Below are 19,590 nucleotides of genomic sequence, written 5' to 3' on the forward strand. Positions count from 1 at the left end.
AGAATAGTACAAACTACAGTATGTGTCGCCCCCGCGTGGCAGTGCAACGACAATTGCTGTAGGAGGTGCATCAGTTTCAGCACCATGGACAGGGGAAGTGTATTTGTTAAATGCATCATTCTACACAGTAAAATCCTCTGTGTTGTTCATGTATCCATTTGTAACTGCGATAGTGCACACATGGAACCAAATGGAACAGTAACATCCGTTTGATTCCATGTGTTGTGTACACTCACAGAGTTAAATTGACATTGTTACAGTGTGCTCATACCCCCCCCCCCTCCCTCCCCTTCTCTGCACTGCTGGCCCGTCGCCGGTCTGTGTCATAGCAGCAGCAGCAGTAGCAGCAGCAGCAGCAGCATCACACAGCACACATTCACCATACAGACATTTATTGAGGCAACACGCGGATTGCGGCTGTATGGCTGCTGGCATGCACACGAATCGGGAGAGTACATGATTTTTTTGTTTTTGTTTTGATTTTCCGTATTGAGAATTTCTATAGGCTACACTTATAAGCTACACTTATTTCTCCCCCCCGAGAGTGGATCTAGTTCAATGTAGATTTGATGTTGCATGGCTCTATAGGTTCGTGTGGTTTTGATTAGAGGTATCTGTATCTTTCTGTCAGGGGTATCTGTCTGTGTGGCCGCAGACCTAAGCAGAACAGAACACCACAACAGAACAGGGGGTGTTCAGTGAGAGTCAGAGAAACCGCTGTCTGAGATTTAGCTATAACTGCGTCTGCCTGTCGCCTCCGATCGTCGTGAATGGACTGCCGCTCCCTCCGTGATTTTATTCTGCTGTCACTCTGAGTCATTTGTGGAAGAAGATGGCGGACAGGGCTGAGATGTTTTCCCTCTCCACCTTCCATTCCCTCTCTCCTCCCGGTTGCAGGTAAGATCAGATCCCACCGCGCCAGAATAGAGACGCAGCATGGTGGGAACGATGGTCGCAATCCGTTGACAATGAGACACGGATGGCGGGGAGAGCGGGATAAAATGGATATTATAGATCACTTACAACCGTGTTTTGATTGTTATATAGATCCTAGTAAAGCAAAAACTACCGAGTGACACAAAATTTAAGACATGATAAAAAATGAGCTATAGGCCCTGCCTGCTGCCACTGCTACTCCCTCCCTATACATCTTGCAGCCGCTATAACGCAATAGGCTATTATAGATGCGATTGCATGGGAAGGATGTTTCTATTTTGTTGACTGAAAGCGATCAAGCGTTTACATGTTTATTAATGGCAATCATTTTGTTAGTAATCAAAGGATCGGTCCATTGTGAGAAGTGAGAGTAGGCTATACCATTATGAGACGAGAGGGCAAACGATTGATTTGAGCTGCCTTGCGCATTCTCTCAGATTCAATTACCTCAGAGGGAGTGAGGCCCACGCCCTATTGAGACAAGCCCAAATGTGTTGCATTCCCCGTGACTATTTATATTGGCCGAAACGCTTTTGACAAAGCATATATTATTGCAATTTCATGGTTTTTGTGCAATGCCTATAAGAAAAAAGGGGAATGATATATAGCCTCAGATGTCGACTGTTATGATTACATTCCTTCAAAACGATTATCTGGTTTGATTGCATTATTTCACATTTGTTTCAATTTAGTGTCCCTGCTGTAATTTAAGCTTGGTTGCTGCAGATGGTAGGCTAATAGGCCTATTTTGGATCACAAGTTACATTGAGTATTGTTTGTATTGTTTTGTATTGTCTCGTGTTTTTTTTTTTCTTTCTTTTTTTCATGCTGATGCTGATGTAACTCTGGTGTATCTCATTATCTCATCTATGATAATAGCAGACCGTATGGAATATTGACGTGTGTTAAATAACATGATATCTGTATGGATAAATCACATGTTAAGCTAGCTACACCCAACTGGAACAAAGTGGGTTGAACCAACCCACATTTGTCCCACTTGGCTTGGGGGTCTAAAACATTTTAAAAGGCAGAATTTGTGATCACTAAGTGCAAAAGTTGGGATTTTGAGTGTGTGCAAAGTTTACATTTAGGCCTGAGGGTGGTGCTAGAGAAAAGGTCATGGGGTCACTCAAATGGCAAGGTCAGGCAGCGTCTCATGGGAATATGGCAGTAAAAATTTGAGATATCCTATACAAGTGGACATTTGAACCTAAGGGTAACACTAACACTAGAGGAAAGGCCGTAGGGTCACCATCAGTGGGGTTCATTCAGGGAGCACAAAGCTGCTCATCAAAGTCCTACATTGTTTGGGACAGACGGGTGGACCAACCGACCAATCTTGCCATCCTTAGATCCCTGCTAAGTGGGGGGTAAATAAAATAGAAAACCCTACAGTACAATTACAGTGATAAATAATCAGTATCAATATATAGCCCAGTCCTAAATATTAGTAATTATAATAGAGGACAAAATAGAAGAAGAAAGACAACATGCTATGAAATTAATATTTACCAGAGGTGAAATACAGTAGGTGCTTCATAGCTTTTGTCATCCTTATGGGTGCTCCATGTTCCAGCAGCAAGCCTTAGACAATGCAATTTAATCCTATTAGTAAACCTGGTCCATGCAGTTCCTCCCCACTCCTGCACCTCAATAAAGATAACGGTAACCAATTCCTTGTGTAAAGAACCATGAGAATGACCTTGATATATAAATGTGAGGGAACTAAACAGTACAGTCCAAGAAGTCATAACAATGCCAGTGTCACATTACTTGGCCTCTTTACAATAAACAATAAACAACAAAAGCAATATGGGAAATAAAGCAGGAATCATACAGACACAAAAGACAAGACTGACAAGAGTGGCCAAAACTAATGCATCTAATAACTGAGGCTAAGACATTTGAAAGTTTTAATTAATACAAATTCACCACCTTGTTTTCTTCCCTATTCCATTCTATTTCTGTTTTATGTATTATGGATGTAGTGCCAAATAATACATTGCTCATAAGCAGTTTGTTATGAGTAAGTAGTGTCTTTGTACGTTTTTGTGATTAATTAATGTGATTAATGCGCACATGTTTTATAAACCCAGCTCCATAGCACTCATCAGGGATTTAGTTACTGTTCATGGCATCATCGCATGGTCAGATCAGATCACGTTAGATCAATAGGCCAATGTTTTGCATGAGAGTTGATGACCTCAGCATTGAGCACATTACTGAGCTTTTGTCTTTGCAGCATCATGAGTTCTTTACTCCAGCACTGGTGGTTCATTACCTTTTACGTATTTCTTCCATTAAGTTACTTGTGTTAAGAATGTTATGTTGACACGCCTGCTATTGTCTCATTTTGCGACTCAGCTTTTCTTTGTCTTATTTTAGTTTTGTTGTTGTTTTTTTGGGCATGAGGCCCACAAGAGAATGTGGGCCTCAGTCACATAGCATGTGATCGATAGCCCAGTTTCATTAGGTTCCACCCAACTGATGTCTAGGTGACTTCTGAAAATGAACAAATATTTGTTTGATTATTGCAGAATTTTGCATAATGCTGATTGTTGACGTCTTCAATCATCTTGGATCAGCAACAGCTGAGCTATGTCAGGGTACCAAATACCAATCATATTAATTAAAGTGTGTGTGAGCGTGTGTGTGCGTGTGTGAGCGTGTGTGCGCGTGTGTGTGTGTGTGTGTGTGTGTGTGTGTGTGTGTGTGTGTGTGTGTGTGTGTGTGTGTGTGTGTGTGTGTGTGTGTGTGTGTGTGTGTGTGTGTGTGTGTGTGTGTGTGTGTGTGTGTGTGTGTGTGTGTGTGTGTGTGTGTGTGTGTGTGTGTGTGCACTGTGTGTTATGTTCCTAGGTGGAAACATAAGCCCTCCCAGAGGCTGTTTCTCTCTATATCATAGAGTTTCTCCCACACTGAGGGATGATGAAATTTACTCCATACAGAGAACATACCACTGACTTATATATTCATCCATGAGTGAGGATAGCTCAATAGTATAGTTCAATAGCAATGCTTCTGCTAGACAAATGTGGGATTATATTCCCTTGGAGAAAGAAAAAGTACAGGCGTGGTGAAGTTAGTTGAATGGTAGACATGTTGTGGTGTACAGTGATACAGTAATGAAGGCATCAGACACGTACATAGGTATGTATATGATACCGATATAGGCCTCAAAGAAGCATAGAGAAAATCTTCGGTTCAGAGTCAAATTTCAGCTGCATTATTATTATTATTGTATTTATTTTTCTCCTGGAACTAGAAATGTTCAAAATGTAGGATATACAGCTCGATGTCCACCTTTCTGATATAAGCCATCCTTGCTAGGAAAGTCTTCATAATTTAAAATTGGACAGTAATGTATTTTAGTTTGATTGTCTTTCATCCCGACAGCATCGCTCTCAGGTTGGCTTTCCAGGACGGAAACAGAAACTATCCGCCAAGGCCTGTTTATTTTCTATCAATTGCACACCCCATAAATCCTTGGATGTTTGCCTCAGACCATCCTTAGCCCACTAGCACAGATGGCACCTTTTGTGAGATATGATATCATACTATCACAAAGTATTATATATTAATGAATATCTGCCCAAAATGTCTGACGCACTGAACAATATTATTCACATACACATAGAATCGTCATGTCCGATTGTGTGTAAACCACCACTACTCTGCTGTCTGAAATATTTTACTGCGTCTAGCATCAGGTCTATTTCTTCAACAATGACTATGGCTATCTCCAAGGTCAACACTGCTGCACATTTGTCCAACCCAGGTATAGTACGTTCAGTAATGCTCAGGCAGGCAACTGCTGAGATTGCTTTAGCGGACACATTTGAGAATACACAAAGCTCTGCACTTTTGGCCTTGGAAAAGGACAATAATGCATACCTGTGTGGAATGTGCAGCTCTATCGCCTCCCAACAGTGATTCATTTAATCTCCTCCATTCTTCATACTGGTGTCAACTAGGCACCCTGGGCAAATTATTCAGTCTAAGGACTTCCAAAGTGCAGGTCGCCAGTGAAAACAAAAGTATAACATGGCCTAAGTATAATAATAAGTTAACAAACATCAAATGGACTGTTGGGCTATCAAAATGGTGTGGGGTTTACCTTCTCATCCATGCAAATATGAAACGACTGTCCACAGAACTCTACGTCAATCGGCAGGATCGTCTATCCGTTCTTGACAGTAAAAACAGACATCAAAACATAAGTCCTTCTAGGAACAACAGAGTCAAAGTAGTTAGAAGCTTTCTTATGTAGCTGCAAGTTTGTGCTCGCTTCAAAACATCAATGGCCTCTGTAGCTGTGGGGATTGGGGAATGACAGTAGTGTGTCATCCACGTAAAGGTCTCTCTACCAGTTGCTTACATCACTATCATAGGAACGTTTCTTGGTCCCTGTTGCTGCCTGATATGAAAGAAAGAAAGAAATGTTGCACATCAACTACATTCTTTCCCGTCTTTATTCTGGTTGTCCAAAATATTTAGCATGAACTCAATAGAAATGTAGTTTTCACTTCAGTTTTCTTCTCTAGAGTAGTCTCTAGAGATAACTTACAGATGATTCAGAAATATGGGATGATTATGAAGTATCACAGAAGACGAACATCAACAGCATTCACTCTCATGTCTACATGAAAACTTCAGCACTAATTGCAACAATGGCACCTTACTAGCTATATTTAAAGAGGTGGTGCCATGGTTTTGCACTTTTTCTGTTTTTCATGTGTCGACGAGGTTGATAGAACTTCATTAAGCCCCCTGGTGGTGTTTTTATGGTGTTTTATGTCTTCTCTGACTATTTTGAGTTTCTACCTGGAGGCTGAAACCTTGAGGGTCAAACGTGCCAATGGAAAAACAGCGCTTTAGTGACACAGTAAAAATATACCCTCCCCCTCATTATCATAACACAACAGGTGTGGGCATGAGGAGGAGGGACTAGGACAGGTGGGTGGTGCTAAGGTGAGAACCAGGTATACTTAATGAACTGGAGGCGTGTCCACATAAAAACATCATTTTAACACTTTTTGTACACTTTTTTGAAAAAAAAATCTTCCTCCTAGTATAACCATAATACCTGATGATTATGTTTTAGGGGGGGAGGGGGGGGAATCACTGAGCAAAAACTGAACGCATCTGTATCACTTTTTGATTTCAGATAAAAAAACATTATTTTACACTTTGGCTATTCAAAAATAGCAGATATACAAGCTCATAGTGCGGCACCGAGTGCCGCGTTACGAGTTTGTAGATCTGCTATTTTTGAAAAATCGTGAAAATGTGTGCAAATCTTTGAATATATATTATTTTAAAGACAGGGTGCGATTTTCAGTGATTTTTTCCCCCCCTAAAACATAATCATCTGGAATTATGGTTATACTAGGAGGAAGACTTTTTTCAAAAAAGTGTACAGAAATTGTTAAAATTATGTTTTTATGTGGACACGCCTCCAGTTCATTAAGTATAGGCCTACCTGGTTCTCACCTTAGCACCTCCTCCACCACCTTAGCACCACCCACCTGTCCTAGCCTCTCCTCCTCCTCATGCCCACACCTGTTGTGTTATGATAATGAGGGGGAGGGTGTATTTTTACTATGTCACTAAAGGGCTGTTTTTCTATTGGCACGTTTGACCCTCAAGGTTTCAGCCTCCAGGTAGAAACTCAAAATAGTCAGAGAAGACATAGAACACCATAAAAACGCCACCAGTGGGCTTAATGAAGTTCTATCAACCTCATACACATGAAAAACAGAAAAAGTGCAAAACCATGGCACCACCTCTTTAAAGCGAAAACATTTTAACTCAAATCTTTGCTTCTGGAGGTCCCTGGAACTAAATATTTTGAGATGGGGGTCCGCAGCCAATTCATATAGTTTTGGGGCTCCTTGACACGACAAAGTTTGAGCACCACTGACATGAAAACGTAGGTTTTTTAGAATACTGTTGGGATTTAGAAGACATTGTAGAATCGGCTTCAGGTCTTAATGGGCTAAACCCTATATACTTGTTGTATGTTACATAGCAAAAATAGCTGATCTACAAGTTCACATCATCTCATAGATCTGCTATTTTTGCCAAATGTTGCCTATTTTCGCAGAATGTTCACCCATTATGACCCAGAATAGGGAAGCTAGGGTTAATGTGGTTGAGGAAAGAACCACTAGAGGACAGCAATGCATATAGTTATTGTGTGATTTTCAGTTTATCCACCTGTGGCCTTAAAGAGAGTCATTTTAGCTGACAGTGTCCTGTTACCTTAACCCTGTCTCTTGATGGCTACTCCAATATTAACCCTCCAGTTTTGCATTATGTTACTTTGAAGTCAGCTGGAAGCTGAGGGAGTGACAGAATGGGTGGGGTGGTGGATGGCTGGTTGCCATAGTTACGGTATGAGGTAAGAGGCTTAAATCAAACACACAGGCTCACTTCAACATAATTGTTCCATCTCTCTCTCTCTCTCTCGCCACCCCGTGCAGTCTCTCTCTCTCTTGCTACCCCGTGCAGTCTCTCTCTCTCGCTACCCTGTGCAGTCTCTCTCTCGCCACCCCGTGCAGTCTCTCTCTCTCTTGCTACCCCGTGCAGTCTCTCTCTCTCTCGCCACCCCGTGCAGTCTCTCTGTCTCGCCATGATTTTGTATAACAATGATTTTCACCCGTCACCAACAGAAGTAGCTATGTCTTCTATGAAACCTGAGTACCAGCAAGTGTGTGTGTGTGTGTGTGTGTGTGTGTGTGTGTGTGTGTGTGTGTGTGTGTGTGTGTGTGTGTGTGTGTGTGTGTGTGTGTGTGTGTGTGTGTGTGTGTGTGTGTGTGTGTGTGTGTGTGTGTGTGTGTGTCTCAATTAACAGGCAGAACCTCAGTGCCACATCCCCTTTCACCCTGGTATCCATATTTTGGGTATGTCTTAGCCTAAAACATTTTCCCATTATTTAAATGTATCTCCCTCACCCAATGAAATGGGTGAGGGAGATAAAATGAGACCACACTTCCTTTGATTTGGCTTAATTTGATTTATTTTTAAATAACAATAATGATAATAATATCTATATCACACATATTTAATTGTGTCATTGAATTGCACCCCTTGATTAGGAAGCCTTCTTAAACACCTTGATGTTTGAGAATGCATGAATTTTTGATTCATGATGATTTTGATTGTGTGTGCCTGTGTGTGTGGCTATACAGTGCACACAGGAGAAAGGCACAGATGATGATGGCAGAGGGGTGGAGGGAGAGAGGACTGTGTTTTGGTGACGTTCAATGACTCACAGCCATAACAGCAGGACCCTGAGCGACTGGTATGAATCTGACTGTGCTACCACAATAACATTCCCCACAACATGGCCAGTGGCAATGTGTTGTCAAGGTGACACAGATTCACTCTCTTCCGGCATTAGTCTCAGTTCTTTCACAGTCTGTTACCAGGCAAAATAGATGGAAATTGGTACGAAGGAGATATTTTGAAGGAGACTATTATTCTAGTGCACGGTGCACCTCTCTCCAGCTGTGAGGCCTCAGGGTCTTTCACTGACTTATAATTGATGAAAAATCTCACACAGAGGTGGGCTGTAGGAATGTCAATGCCTTCACTGCTGGTTGTTAGCAGTAACTGGAGACACTATATTTCATGACAGGCATGGTCCACACACTGTGACTTTGAGAAAACACTAAGCAGGAGAAATAGACACATACTGTACTGACATGTCACCACTGTGGTGGCTGCATCCACAGTACCTGGCCTAAAATGTCACATGCTCTGTCATTTTAAGCTGCAATGGCAATTTGAATTAAATTTGATGTTAATCACTACTGATGCTCGTGTTGTTTTATATTAGTTAAATATTATGATTGATGGGGCTCACAGAGTCTTCTTGTGTCTGTGTATTGGATTACTGTTCATCCTCAGCTTCGTGTTTCTCTACACTCTAAATTAAGCAAAAGTTGGCTATAAGATATAGCATACCCAATCCAATTTATTTATAGAGCACATTTAAAAACAGCAGAGGTGACCAAAGTGCTTTACAATGAAGTAAAACGTCATAAGAAACAAACAAACAAAAACACAGTAAAAGGGGGCAATATACTGTATGTATGTATTATAATTGATATGTCACAGTAATTACTTTCACCAAATCCAAAACTTGCATCAGAAATTGTACTTACAGCGGTCTTATCATTCTCAGGCTTACTGAAGGAATGGATTAGCACAGGGAACTACAGTAGCATCACATGTGCACCTCCTTTGGAAAGAGAGAAAGAAAATGGGTAGATGAGGTAGAGGCAGTAAGTGGAGTTGTCCTTTTATTGGACATGGGGTCAGTCTGGGTTTTCCAGTGTTTAAAGGCAGAAAGAGGCCCATTGGGTGGACATTACCCAAAGTCTGCAAGCTGTCCCTGACACACATTCTCCTGTTTTGCAGTGAGGGGGAAATGGGGACATATTCTGGTGTGACACGCATTGCAGGGCTGGGAGAGAGCTTGAGCTTCAGCACTTAGCAGATGAGTAGATAAACAAAATGGAGTCTGGAAATACAGCAGTAGCCAAAATGAGAACAGCAGAAGAGGCCAAGTACAGTGGGGTTTAACGATGAATGGACAGGATATAAAAAATGATTGGCAATTGGCTGAGCATTATGGTTAGATGGTACCGACTCGCAGGAAGGCTTATATGAATCTTAAGTGATTTCATTGAATGTGGCCTGTTATGTGATGCATGCTGCTGGCTTGATACATTTTGCTATTACTGTATGTGCACATCTCTCAAAAAGCACAGTTTTTGGGGACATATTTTCTTTCTCATGAACATTCCCTCTTTCTCTCTCTCTTTCTCTCTTTTACCATCTTTGTTTGAACAGTCAATAATCCTTTGCTTCATATCCATCCATTTTTCGATTTCTCTCAATTAGCTTAAATGACGACGTCACCCATTTTCAGCCTTCTGTACTATTATGCTTCCCGTCTTCAAATCTCTACCCATTCAGTTATTATAGTAGACTGATAATATACGCAAAATCAAATGGGCAGATTGTCATGAAACTTAACACATTTGCACGGATGAACCCTATTGATTTTGGTGACTCCCATGACTTGTCTTCTACTGTAGTACCTCCTTTAGGCCAAACCTTCTATTTAAGTCACAGATATCTTAAAATATAATGGGCAGATTGCCATGAAACTTGCTGAACATATTCATGCTCCCAGGAAGATGAGCCCCAGCAGTGACCACATGATTATCCTGTAGCGCCACCCTCAGGCCAAAAATATTAACTTTTCACACAAGATATCCCATAATTTAATCAGCAGATTCCAGGCCAAATTTGGCTTTTACTCTACCACCACTCTTTGGTCAGTACACATACATATAATATATGTATGTGTACGGGACACAGTGTCAATATGCATACATTGTATTCATATTGTATATCTTATATATTATATTTATACATTTATGTAAATGTATACTAAAACATGACATTTATATAATTAATTTGGAACAAATGGCACTTGCGACATCTAGTGTGCTAACAGCTGCTGCCTGTGGTGAATGGTGATTTTCCATAGTGAAACACATACATCTGTGGATGAGTGGACACACACGCACACACACACACACACACACACACACACACACACACACACACACACACACACACACACACACAGGGATCCCACGTGTGGTCACATTGTCATATTTAGCTTGGACGAGGCCATTGATAATACATTTGGTGAAGGGATGGCATCGATGTGCACACAGGAAATAAGAAGGATGCAGACTTGGTGTTTAGTCATGTCAACCGACTACACTCAGAACATTAAAGTCAGAAATTACTTTAATGTAGAAATAGTTCACTACTGAATCCCTTACCTTCAATGTTTTGGTCCCTTTGTCAAGAGTGTCTTACAGAAATGTCACCATCATGATCTTAAATAGATAATGCTCCACACCTTCTGTGTTCACAGGTGTGAGATAATCAGACTCTCTGGTGGGATTGTCTCTCCCTGATTGACTGTGACCTGTGTATGAATGCTCACCCTAAAAAGACAATTCCAGACATGAACGAATGTGACACCATGATGACCTATTTACGCACCAAAATGCCTACTTCCCAAATAATGTCTATTTACAGTACATTATTTACAGGAATTGCACAACTAAGAAATGAAAACACCTTGCAGCTTTGACAAATCGTTCCAAAATGGGCAAAACGTATCTTAAATACTACCTAGACATTTCATTTGATCGACAATCGCCTAGAGCATGACATGTCATGGAATCTCATCATTCAATCCTTTGGGAGATAAAGTTTGCAAACTATAAATCCAGTACATGTCTCTTCTGTTAAGAATTCTATAGATATTACCACCTGTCTCTGGCTATCTTTCAATAACCTGGAACTTGAAATATGAAATAATGAGTCATGTTTTAAGTAATTGAAATGAGCTGCTTTTGGGTAATTTCTATAATTTCTCTTTATGGAGCTTTTGTATTCATTTTTTATTTGTTTCAACAGGCGTGATGTTTTACCCACATAGACACTAATCTGCTGATAGCTGGGTCTGATGACTGTGTTTTTTAACTACAGAGCCCAATTTATGACAGTTGGACTTGGAGTGTATAGGTTTTACTCAACATGATTGAGTAAGTATTTTTCACTGGCACATGCTTTTTTAATTTCTTGATTTCTGCAAAGCCATTTGATAAGCTTCCTAAACACACCTGGATCCAAGAACCTTTGCTTCATATCTACTGACGTCAATAAACTCCTCAGTGATGAGACCAAATTGTCTGAGTTTAAAGAACTGACTTCTTGGTTGACCGCGTTTCAGGGGTGTGGGATGATATATTGGCCAGCAGTGGTGTTTGATCTGTATAGTGTATGTAGTGCATAGTGTGCCAAATTTCTTCTCAATCCACATATCCGGGAAATTAACTCTATCCCAAGCTCAGTAAACTTCAAGTTGGGATCTTTTTTATTGAAATCTTGTGAACTCATGCAATTCAGCATGTCACCTTCAAAAAGACAAAAGATGCCATCAATGTCTCAGAACTATTTCGATGTCAAATTGTCTAGGGACAAATGAAAGACCTTCTGATAGAACAGAGATAAGTGCAGTTAGTTTAAGTTTTGGAGAGTATGAGAGTACCGCATCCTTTAGCTGTAGTGGCTCTTGTCGGACCGTTTTCCACATCTGTAGCGTTTATTCGGTTTTGAGGGATGCCCTTACCTCTGCCCCGCTGTGCTAAAAAGCGCCCTCGGCCATGGAGTCACTGTCACTTTGATACCCGCTCTACTGATAATCGCTTATTTTATTAAGCTTTCACACTAGTCAGAAAAATGCTTTCACACTGCATTGATTAGTGTTAACTGTGCAAATGCACGCACACGCACGCACGCACGCACGCACGCACGCACGCACGCACGCACGCACGCACACACACACACACACACACACACACACACACACACACACACACACACACACACACACACACACACACACACACACACACACACACACACACACACACACAATAATGAGAAGTTCCTTTCATGTCCCTTGCTTAGCCCATGGCTATGATAAAAAAAGAACATATTGGAATATTCAAACTTTATTTGAATACTATTTTAAAGATTTGCACTACACTGTAGATGGCCTAGAATACAGGTCTGATGGGAGTGAAACTCTAAGCTACAGCATACATATTTTCCAACCTGATTACTTTAAAGGAATTAAAAGGAGACCAGTGCTGGGATTTGTAATTGTAATTTCTCATCAATAAATGTGTGCTTTCATTCAACTAAAACCAAATTCTCTGCTTAGCCATTTAAAACAAATCAACAAACATGTTCTTCACCTTCTCTGTGAGGTCACAGCAGTAATGTTTAAGCAGCTGTGGCGAAGCCAAGGCGGTTGTTGGTGCGGTCGTAGACGGAGTAGTACTCCCTGAGGAACACGTCACCAAGGATCCACAGTGGTTGTCCGTTATGAGAGGGCAGATAGGTGGCGCTGATGGCCACTGAACAGAACTGGTATCCATTCTGGTAGTGCTACAGATGAAGACAGGATAAGATGTGAGTTTCATCAAAACATTGCGCATGCGTGACGCATACAGTATATCGTGAAACACTGCCGGGTGCATTATGCTGGCTTGCACACACTCATGCAAACAGAAACATGTGCTCCAACGTTTTTGCATGCATTTGAATGTGTACAACACTAATGTAATGTATGTTCAAGAAAAAAATCACACCCTGTGTGAAGGAAGCGGTGCCTTTGGGGCGGGGCTTCACTCATTTCAGTTCGTCCCTATTGGTGGTCTGAGTCCACTTACCAAATTTTTACGTGGTAGCATGCTGCAAACTGGAATGGTGGCTGTTTTAAGCCCAGCCAATGGGCAGACAGAGGGGACGGGGCTTAAGTAATTACAGTTTTTCCCTATTGGTGGTTTTAGTCCATGTACAAAATTTGTACTCCCTAGCATGCTGAGAACTTGAGTTATGGCTGTTTAAAGGCCAGCCAATGGGAAGACAGAGGGGGCGGGGCTTCAGCAATTTATGCTCGTCCCTATTGGTGGTCTAAGTCCACATACCAAATTTGGACTTGGTGGCATGCTGCAAACTGGAGTTATAGCTGTTTAAAATCCCGTGCTCATCCCGTGCTTGGGGGTCCCTGGACCCCTCTTTGATAACGTCAGCAATTCATGCTCGTCCCTATTGGTGGTCTAAGTCCACATACCATATTTGGACTTGGTGCCATGCTGCAAACTGGAGTTATAGCTGTTTAACATCCCGTGCTCATCCCGTGCTCAAACGGGCGGACAGACATAACATACGCTGGGGGTCCCTGGGCCCCGCTTTGATAACTTCAGCAATTCATGCGCGTCCCTATTGGTGGTCTAAGTCCACATACCAAAGGTGGAGTTGGTGGCATGCTGCAAAGTGGAGTTATAGCTGATTAAAATCCCGTGCTCATCCCGGGCTCAAACGGGCGGACGGACATAACATGTGCTGGGGGTCCCTGGACCCTGCTTGGAGAACTTCAGTGATTCATGCGGGTCCCTATTGGTGGTCTAAGTCCACATACCGAAGTTGGACTTGGTGGCATGCTGCAAAGTGGAGTTATAGCTGTTTAAAATCCTGTGCTCATCCCGTGCTTGGGGGTCCCTGGACCCCTCTTTGATAACTTCAGCAATTCATGCTCGTCCCTATTGGTGGTCTAAGTCCACATACCATATTTGGACTTGGTGGCATGCTGCAAACTGGAGTTATAGCTGTTTGCGCATCCCAGGCTGAAACGTACATACGGACAAAGTCAAGTGTAGAGCGGTTGGCACCGCTAAAACATAACAATAATAATTACCTGCTGGATGTAAGCAGAGGGAGGCAGAGGGAAGGATACCCCGCTGATTACGAAGTTGAGAGTTGGCAGGTTGTACATCTGGTTGCAGTTCACCACGTACTGGAAAACGAGATTATGACATCATGCAGTAAGGACAGGGATAGGAGCATGATATTGGGTCATTGACACATGTTAGCAGAATTATAACCTCACCATGTTTAGAACCTCCTACCATTACATGGTGACGAAGGAATCAAATCTGATAGTGTCATTCTGTGTGCCTTTGTGTCTTTGTGTGTGTGTGTGTGTGTGTGCGTGCGTGCGTGCGTGCGTGTGTGTGTGTGTGTGTGTGCGTGCGTGCGTGCGTGCGTGTGTGCGCGAACGTGTGCGTGTGTGCGTGTGTGCGTGTGTGTGTGTCCTTACCATTCCGGTATACTGGTACTCCTGGGCTCCAATGGCCTGCATGATGTCTCCAATCACCTGGCGAGGGGCAGTCAGCTGGGAGGTTCCAGTGTCAACGATGGCCTGACAGCCCCCAGAGCACCAGCCTGTCTGCCGGCCGTTAATCCCGAATCTGCAGGGCACCACACCCATTACAATGCCATTAGAATGCACAGTGGTGGAGAACACTAAAAAGGAACATGTGAACGGAAATATACAAGTAACGTCTAATCTAGATTCTAGAGAACACAACACTATGCTATAGCATTCAAGCAGACATGTGAGATTAACTGCTGGTCATTCTGATGGAATCTTATGGGGAAATTGGAACTTTAAAACAGCACAAACCCATCAACGCCAATCTGCCAGTAGGTTTCAGAAGTGACAGGAGTCCAGTTGATCTGGCCCTGGAACTTGCTGGTGTCCACTCCTCCAAAGGACAGCGCGCTGCCCTGCTGTCCTCCCCTGGACAAGACAACATCCCACAGCTTAGCTGCAATCTTCATGTGTTAAGACAGAGTGCTTCATTGTTATAATGTGAGGTGTAGAGTGTATGATGTTATATTTGGTATGTGTTTTTACTTAAGAGCACTGTTAATTTTCAGTGTACAGAGCATGCTGCTTGGATACCTGGAGAGGTAGAAAGCGAAAATGTTGTTATTCAGCAGGTTTTGAGAGATCATGTTGTCCATGACGGGGGTCTCTCCTCCGGCTGAGATGGAGGGGTAGGCCAGGCCCATGATGCCATCAAACTTGGCCACAACAAAGTTCTGACCGGGCTCGTTGGTGCTCAGACCAACCTCTTGGTTGTTGATCACAATGCCACCAATCTATAGGGTACACACATCACAAAGTAAACAACCAACAACATCAAGATTGAGGGGATTCAGTCAGGTAGAGAACATATGTGCTAATGTAATCACCTGAATGTGAGGAAACCCACTGCTCAGGGGAAACCTCCCTGGTCACAGGAGTTATTAGGCTTCCGGGCTTCAGTCAGGGCTACTCTGCTATACACTAATTGTGTTAGTGTATAGTACTGATATTGTTGTTATTTACTGTCATGGTTATATTGTAGTAATACTAGGGGAATGTTCAGATAATTTAAGCCTATTTTGAATTAAAGCCCAGTTCACAGCGGCAGTAAGCAGTCTATCTTTGTGAATCTCTGGAACAGACACCTTTTTGTCGTCTGTGGGTTTATTTAATTGTGACAGAGATCCATGGTTACTTAAACTCACATTGACGGTGTCATATCCAAAAACTCCAGAAAGGCTTCCAGCTCCATAGGGCAGGTAGAAAGTCTGGCCGTTGGCAGAGTAGGTAGAGGACTGCTGGGGGTTGAACTTGGTGTGAGTGTCTGGAAATAGCATAGGTCAGAATTATCATAAAGGGTAGCTCTCCATCAAACAGACTATTACAGATTACTACAGACTGGCAGTCGTATTAAGTCGGGAGATCAGTCATATCTCCCGTCATATGAACCAATCCTTATGCCCACAGAGCCTGTTGATATTTCATATCAGCATCCGAATTCCATGACCCTCTCTCTGCATGTTAGCTTCCCAAAGACCAATAATCAAAAATATGAATCCCATGTACTGCATGTTCTGTACAACATGCCAGTCTTTATGCAATGACAAAACACAAGTTCTGTAATCTCAGTCTACAACAGTTTCCAACTTCCTGAAAACATGTGAAAATGTTTTTAAGTTCAAAGTTATAGATGATACTTGTGGGCTGATGTTTATTGGTTTCAGCATTTCCACTATAGACGGTCTGTACTCACTGCAGGCCTGAGTGTTGCACTTTATGGAGTCCACCCACAGGTTGGAAGATCCAGTGTCAAACAGCACCTGGAAGGACTGAGGGGGGGTCCCAATGCTGATGGGTCCATAGTAGGTGGTCTGGTGGGAGCACATGTGTTAGAGTTACAGCCAGATAGTTAGGAAAACAACACATCTTGTATACTTGGTTGGCTAATAATACTTTGTAATATATGTGTCTGACTTTACAGTCACCTGTGTCATGGTTCCTGATATGCAGGTGTGAAACATGTCGGAAGGTACTGTACAGTATATAGTATACCTTCAAGATCTCATGATCTGAATTTCCTTGTATTCTTATATTTTCAAGTATAATGTGTGGAATTTGTAAGTGGGCCACACCAAAACCTGCTTTAAGGCCTTGCTTTAATTCCTCTACCATTATAGCTATTTACTTCAATAAATTCCAATTGGACATTGCATGTTCTGTGAGTTTCTCAAAAGGAAAGACAGATGTGATTGCAGTAGGTAGTATTTATATGAAAGACAGTGAAGTGACATAGTTGCTTTAATGAAGGTTTTCTCACATCAGCATAGTTGTTGATGTACATGTTGGCGGAGCCAGCAAACTCATTTCCCTGGTGGTACTTCAGAGCAGGATCCTGATAGGGAATTTCGATGCCCTGTTCTCTCAGGGCCTGACGCATGGACTTATGCTTAGTAAGAGGAACCCTGGGAAGAGAGGGCACAACAGACAAACAAATAAGTTTGGTCCCAATGTTTCCAATAGCATGTCAAAAGGTGCAAGTCATAGAATTTGTGGGATAGAAAGAAAGTAGTTCTTTACCTGTGGATGCCCTCGGCAAGCACCGCACACACTAGAAGAATAAGACACTTCATGTTTCTCCCTGTATCTCACAGCTCTCTCACAGGATGAATACACCTCAGTAAGGAGTAGAACAGGCCTTATATACTATTTTATATCAGACCCTTATCAACTCCTAAATCATATCAGATGAGACCCTTCTTTCAGACTCGGAATATGTTATTTGCCTTTGAAGTATAATTAGTTTACAGTATAGTGCCTTCATATCACCTTTTGTGTGATAGTGAACTTAACAAACATCCACACAACACTTCACAAAGCACTTTATGCATCTTTATGATAACATGAGTGAAGGGGTGTTTCATTTCAGCTGTATTCTTGAAGGGATATATTGTACCGGGTGGTTGTGTTGAATCTTTAATACAAAGTCTACATGTAACACCTTAAGGGAAGTTGGCACTTATTAACGCTGCCATAGTCGTGATAAATACCGCCATAATATAGCACCTGAAAACTTTGGGTCTATTTCTAAAACAAATTAATGTTTACATTTTTTTCACATTTAAAAATATGCAGGGAAATTAGATTTCTCCCTTAAATACTGAAGAGCAGGAAAAAGGAAAATAAAAAATGAAATTGTATAGAGTACTGTATGTGATCCCAGTTGTTTTGCTCAAACTTTGTTTGAATGTCCTTGTTTGTAAATCTACTAAAATGCTCCATCAGCAGTATGTTATTTTCCAGTTAGATACGACACCACATTCAAATAAGCAAGGTCAAGTCTATTGATATGGCATTGACTTTAACTTTTCCACAAGTGGAAAACGGATGTGTTAGATCAAGGTTTTAATATCAGTAGCACCTTGAACACAGTCTTATCAAATGTCCCTGTATCACACACCAATATTAACTTTTAATAGTCTTTGTTTTAGGGGGCTACATTACTGTATATTTGATATTTTTACTGTATTATATTTCAATTTGAATTTAGATTTGAACTGGATTTGATATTTGTATTTACTGCTTTAAAAATTAGCTAGTCCATGCCATGTTTGCAGTGAAATATACTGTAAAATCTGCCCCTTGATTCTCTCTGCCAAGTTTTAACCGCTGCTTAACCACTTCTCAAACCCTATAAACTTAGTTGACTGGGGTCCCCCAGGGGTCTAAACATGGTCCCCTCCTTTTTTCCCTTTACACCAAATATCCTCACCGAAAATAGCCGATCTACACGCTCACAACTTGTTGCAACGCAGCGTGTTGAGAGCTTATAGATCTGCAATTTTCTGCAAATGTTCACCCCCAGAACAAGGGCGTTAGGGTTCATTTGGTTAATGGATACCAGGCTTATTGCAATGGATGACACATACTATACTTGATATTGATGTCGGTTACTCATCCATACCCTTGGAGTCAGTGGCGATTCTATATGGGGGGCAATTTTTTTAAATGTATTATATTCTATATTTGGCAATATATGGCAAGTATATGCAGAATATATGCTGCATACAGTATATGCCATATTCAGGTTCATATATGTGCATATTTGTGGATATATAGTAAATATATGTCTCATATAGCTTATATATATACAAATTGATGCCGCATATCGCCTCTGACAAAACCTCCCAACTCCATTGGATCCTCAAACTGTCCATCAAACCACGCAACTCCACCCCCTCTCCTCTCCCTGCTACCCTTCCACAGCACAGCGCAGTGAGCGCACACAGACAGAGGAGGAGATCTACCGTGGAGCAGCAGATTAACAAACTGCAAGACGTTTTTTACCCCCGTAGTCTGTTAAAACTATGCAGTGTACCTGTTTATCAAACTTAGCACTGACGCTAATGTTATGAAAACAAGTAATTCTATTTCTAAAGTCTATGAAGTGTTTAATGAGGAGAGCAATGTGACAAGAAAGGAGTTCATAGCATTTCTCTCACTAGTTCTACTGAAACTCCAACTCTGTGAAACCTTCTTTGCAGAAGTTATTGTAATATTTAAAGTCCTATTTATTATTGTAGGCCTATATAATAAGTGTCACGAAGCATCAGGGCATTAATTCACACGTGATGCATTGTGAGCTTGGAGATCTATTGTCAGCTTAGCCCCAGCCCGGGGCAGCGGAGGGAGAGGTTTCAAATGGGGGCTGGCAGCCCCCATTTGAAACCCCCCATTTGAAACCTCTGCGATTGAAGCTATTGTCAGGCGTCAGCTGTTTGGACAAAACTCCTAACTCCACTTGAGCTGGATTTGGGTAAAGTGGTGATAAT

At 41.7% G+C, this 19,590-nt stretch overlaps 2 protein-coding genes across 2 annotated transcripts in view; one reads left to right on the plus strand and one right to left on the minus strand.

Moving 5' to 3' along the window:
* Window positions 1-775: 775 nt before the first annotated feature.
* mapk8ip2 (mitogen-activated protein kinase 8 interacting protein 2) overlaps window positions 776-19,590 on the plus strand; it is a 46,974-nt gene continuing 28,159 nt past the window's right edge. Inside the window, exon 1 of the mRNA XM_084061125.1 lies at window positions 776-897. Coding sequence (XP_083917251.1) covers window positions 833-897 — 65 coding nt within the window. The 5' untranslated portion in view covers window positions 776-832. The remainder of the gene's footprint in view (window positions 898-19,590) is intronic.
* Window positions 12,829-17,391, minus strand: LOC311047335 (gastricsin-like; the record flags this gene model as incomplete). Its single annotated transcript, XM_084060020.1, has 9 exons — window positions 12,829-12,993; window positions 14,306-14,404; window positions 14,708-14,858; window positions 15,074-15,190; window positions 15,356-15,555; window positions 15,967-16,085; window positions 16,515-16,632; window positions 17,079-17,223; window positions 17,339-17,391. 9 exons carry the CDS (start codon window positions 17,389-17,391, stop codon window positions 12,829-12,831), a joined length of 1,167 nt encoding a protein of 388 aa, XP_083916146.1.

The sequence above is a fragment of the Gymnoscopelus microlampas genome (assembly GCF_963454915.1).
Source record: "Gymnoscopelus microlampas genome assembly, chromosome: 6".
Lineage (NCBI taxonomy): Eukaryota > Metazoa > Chordata > Actinopteri > Myctophiformes > Myctophidae > Gymnoscopelus > Gymnoscopelus microlampas.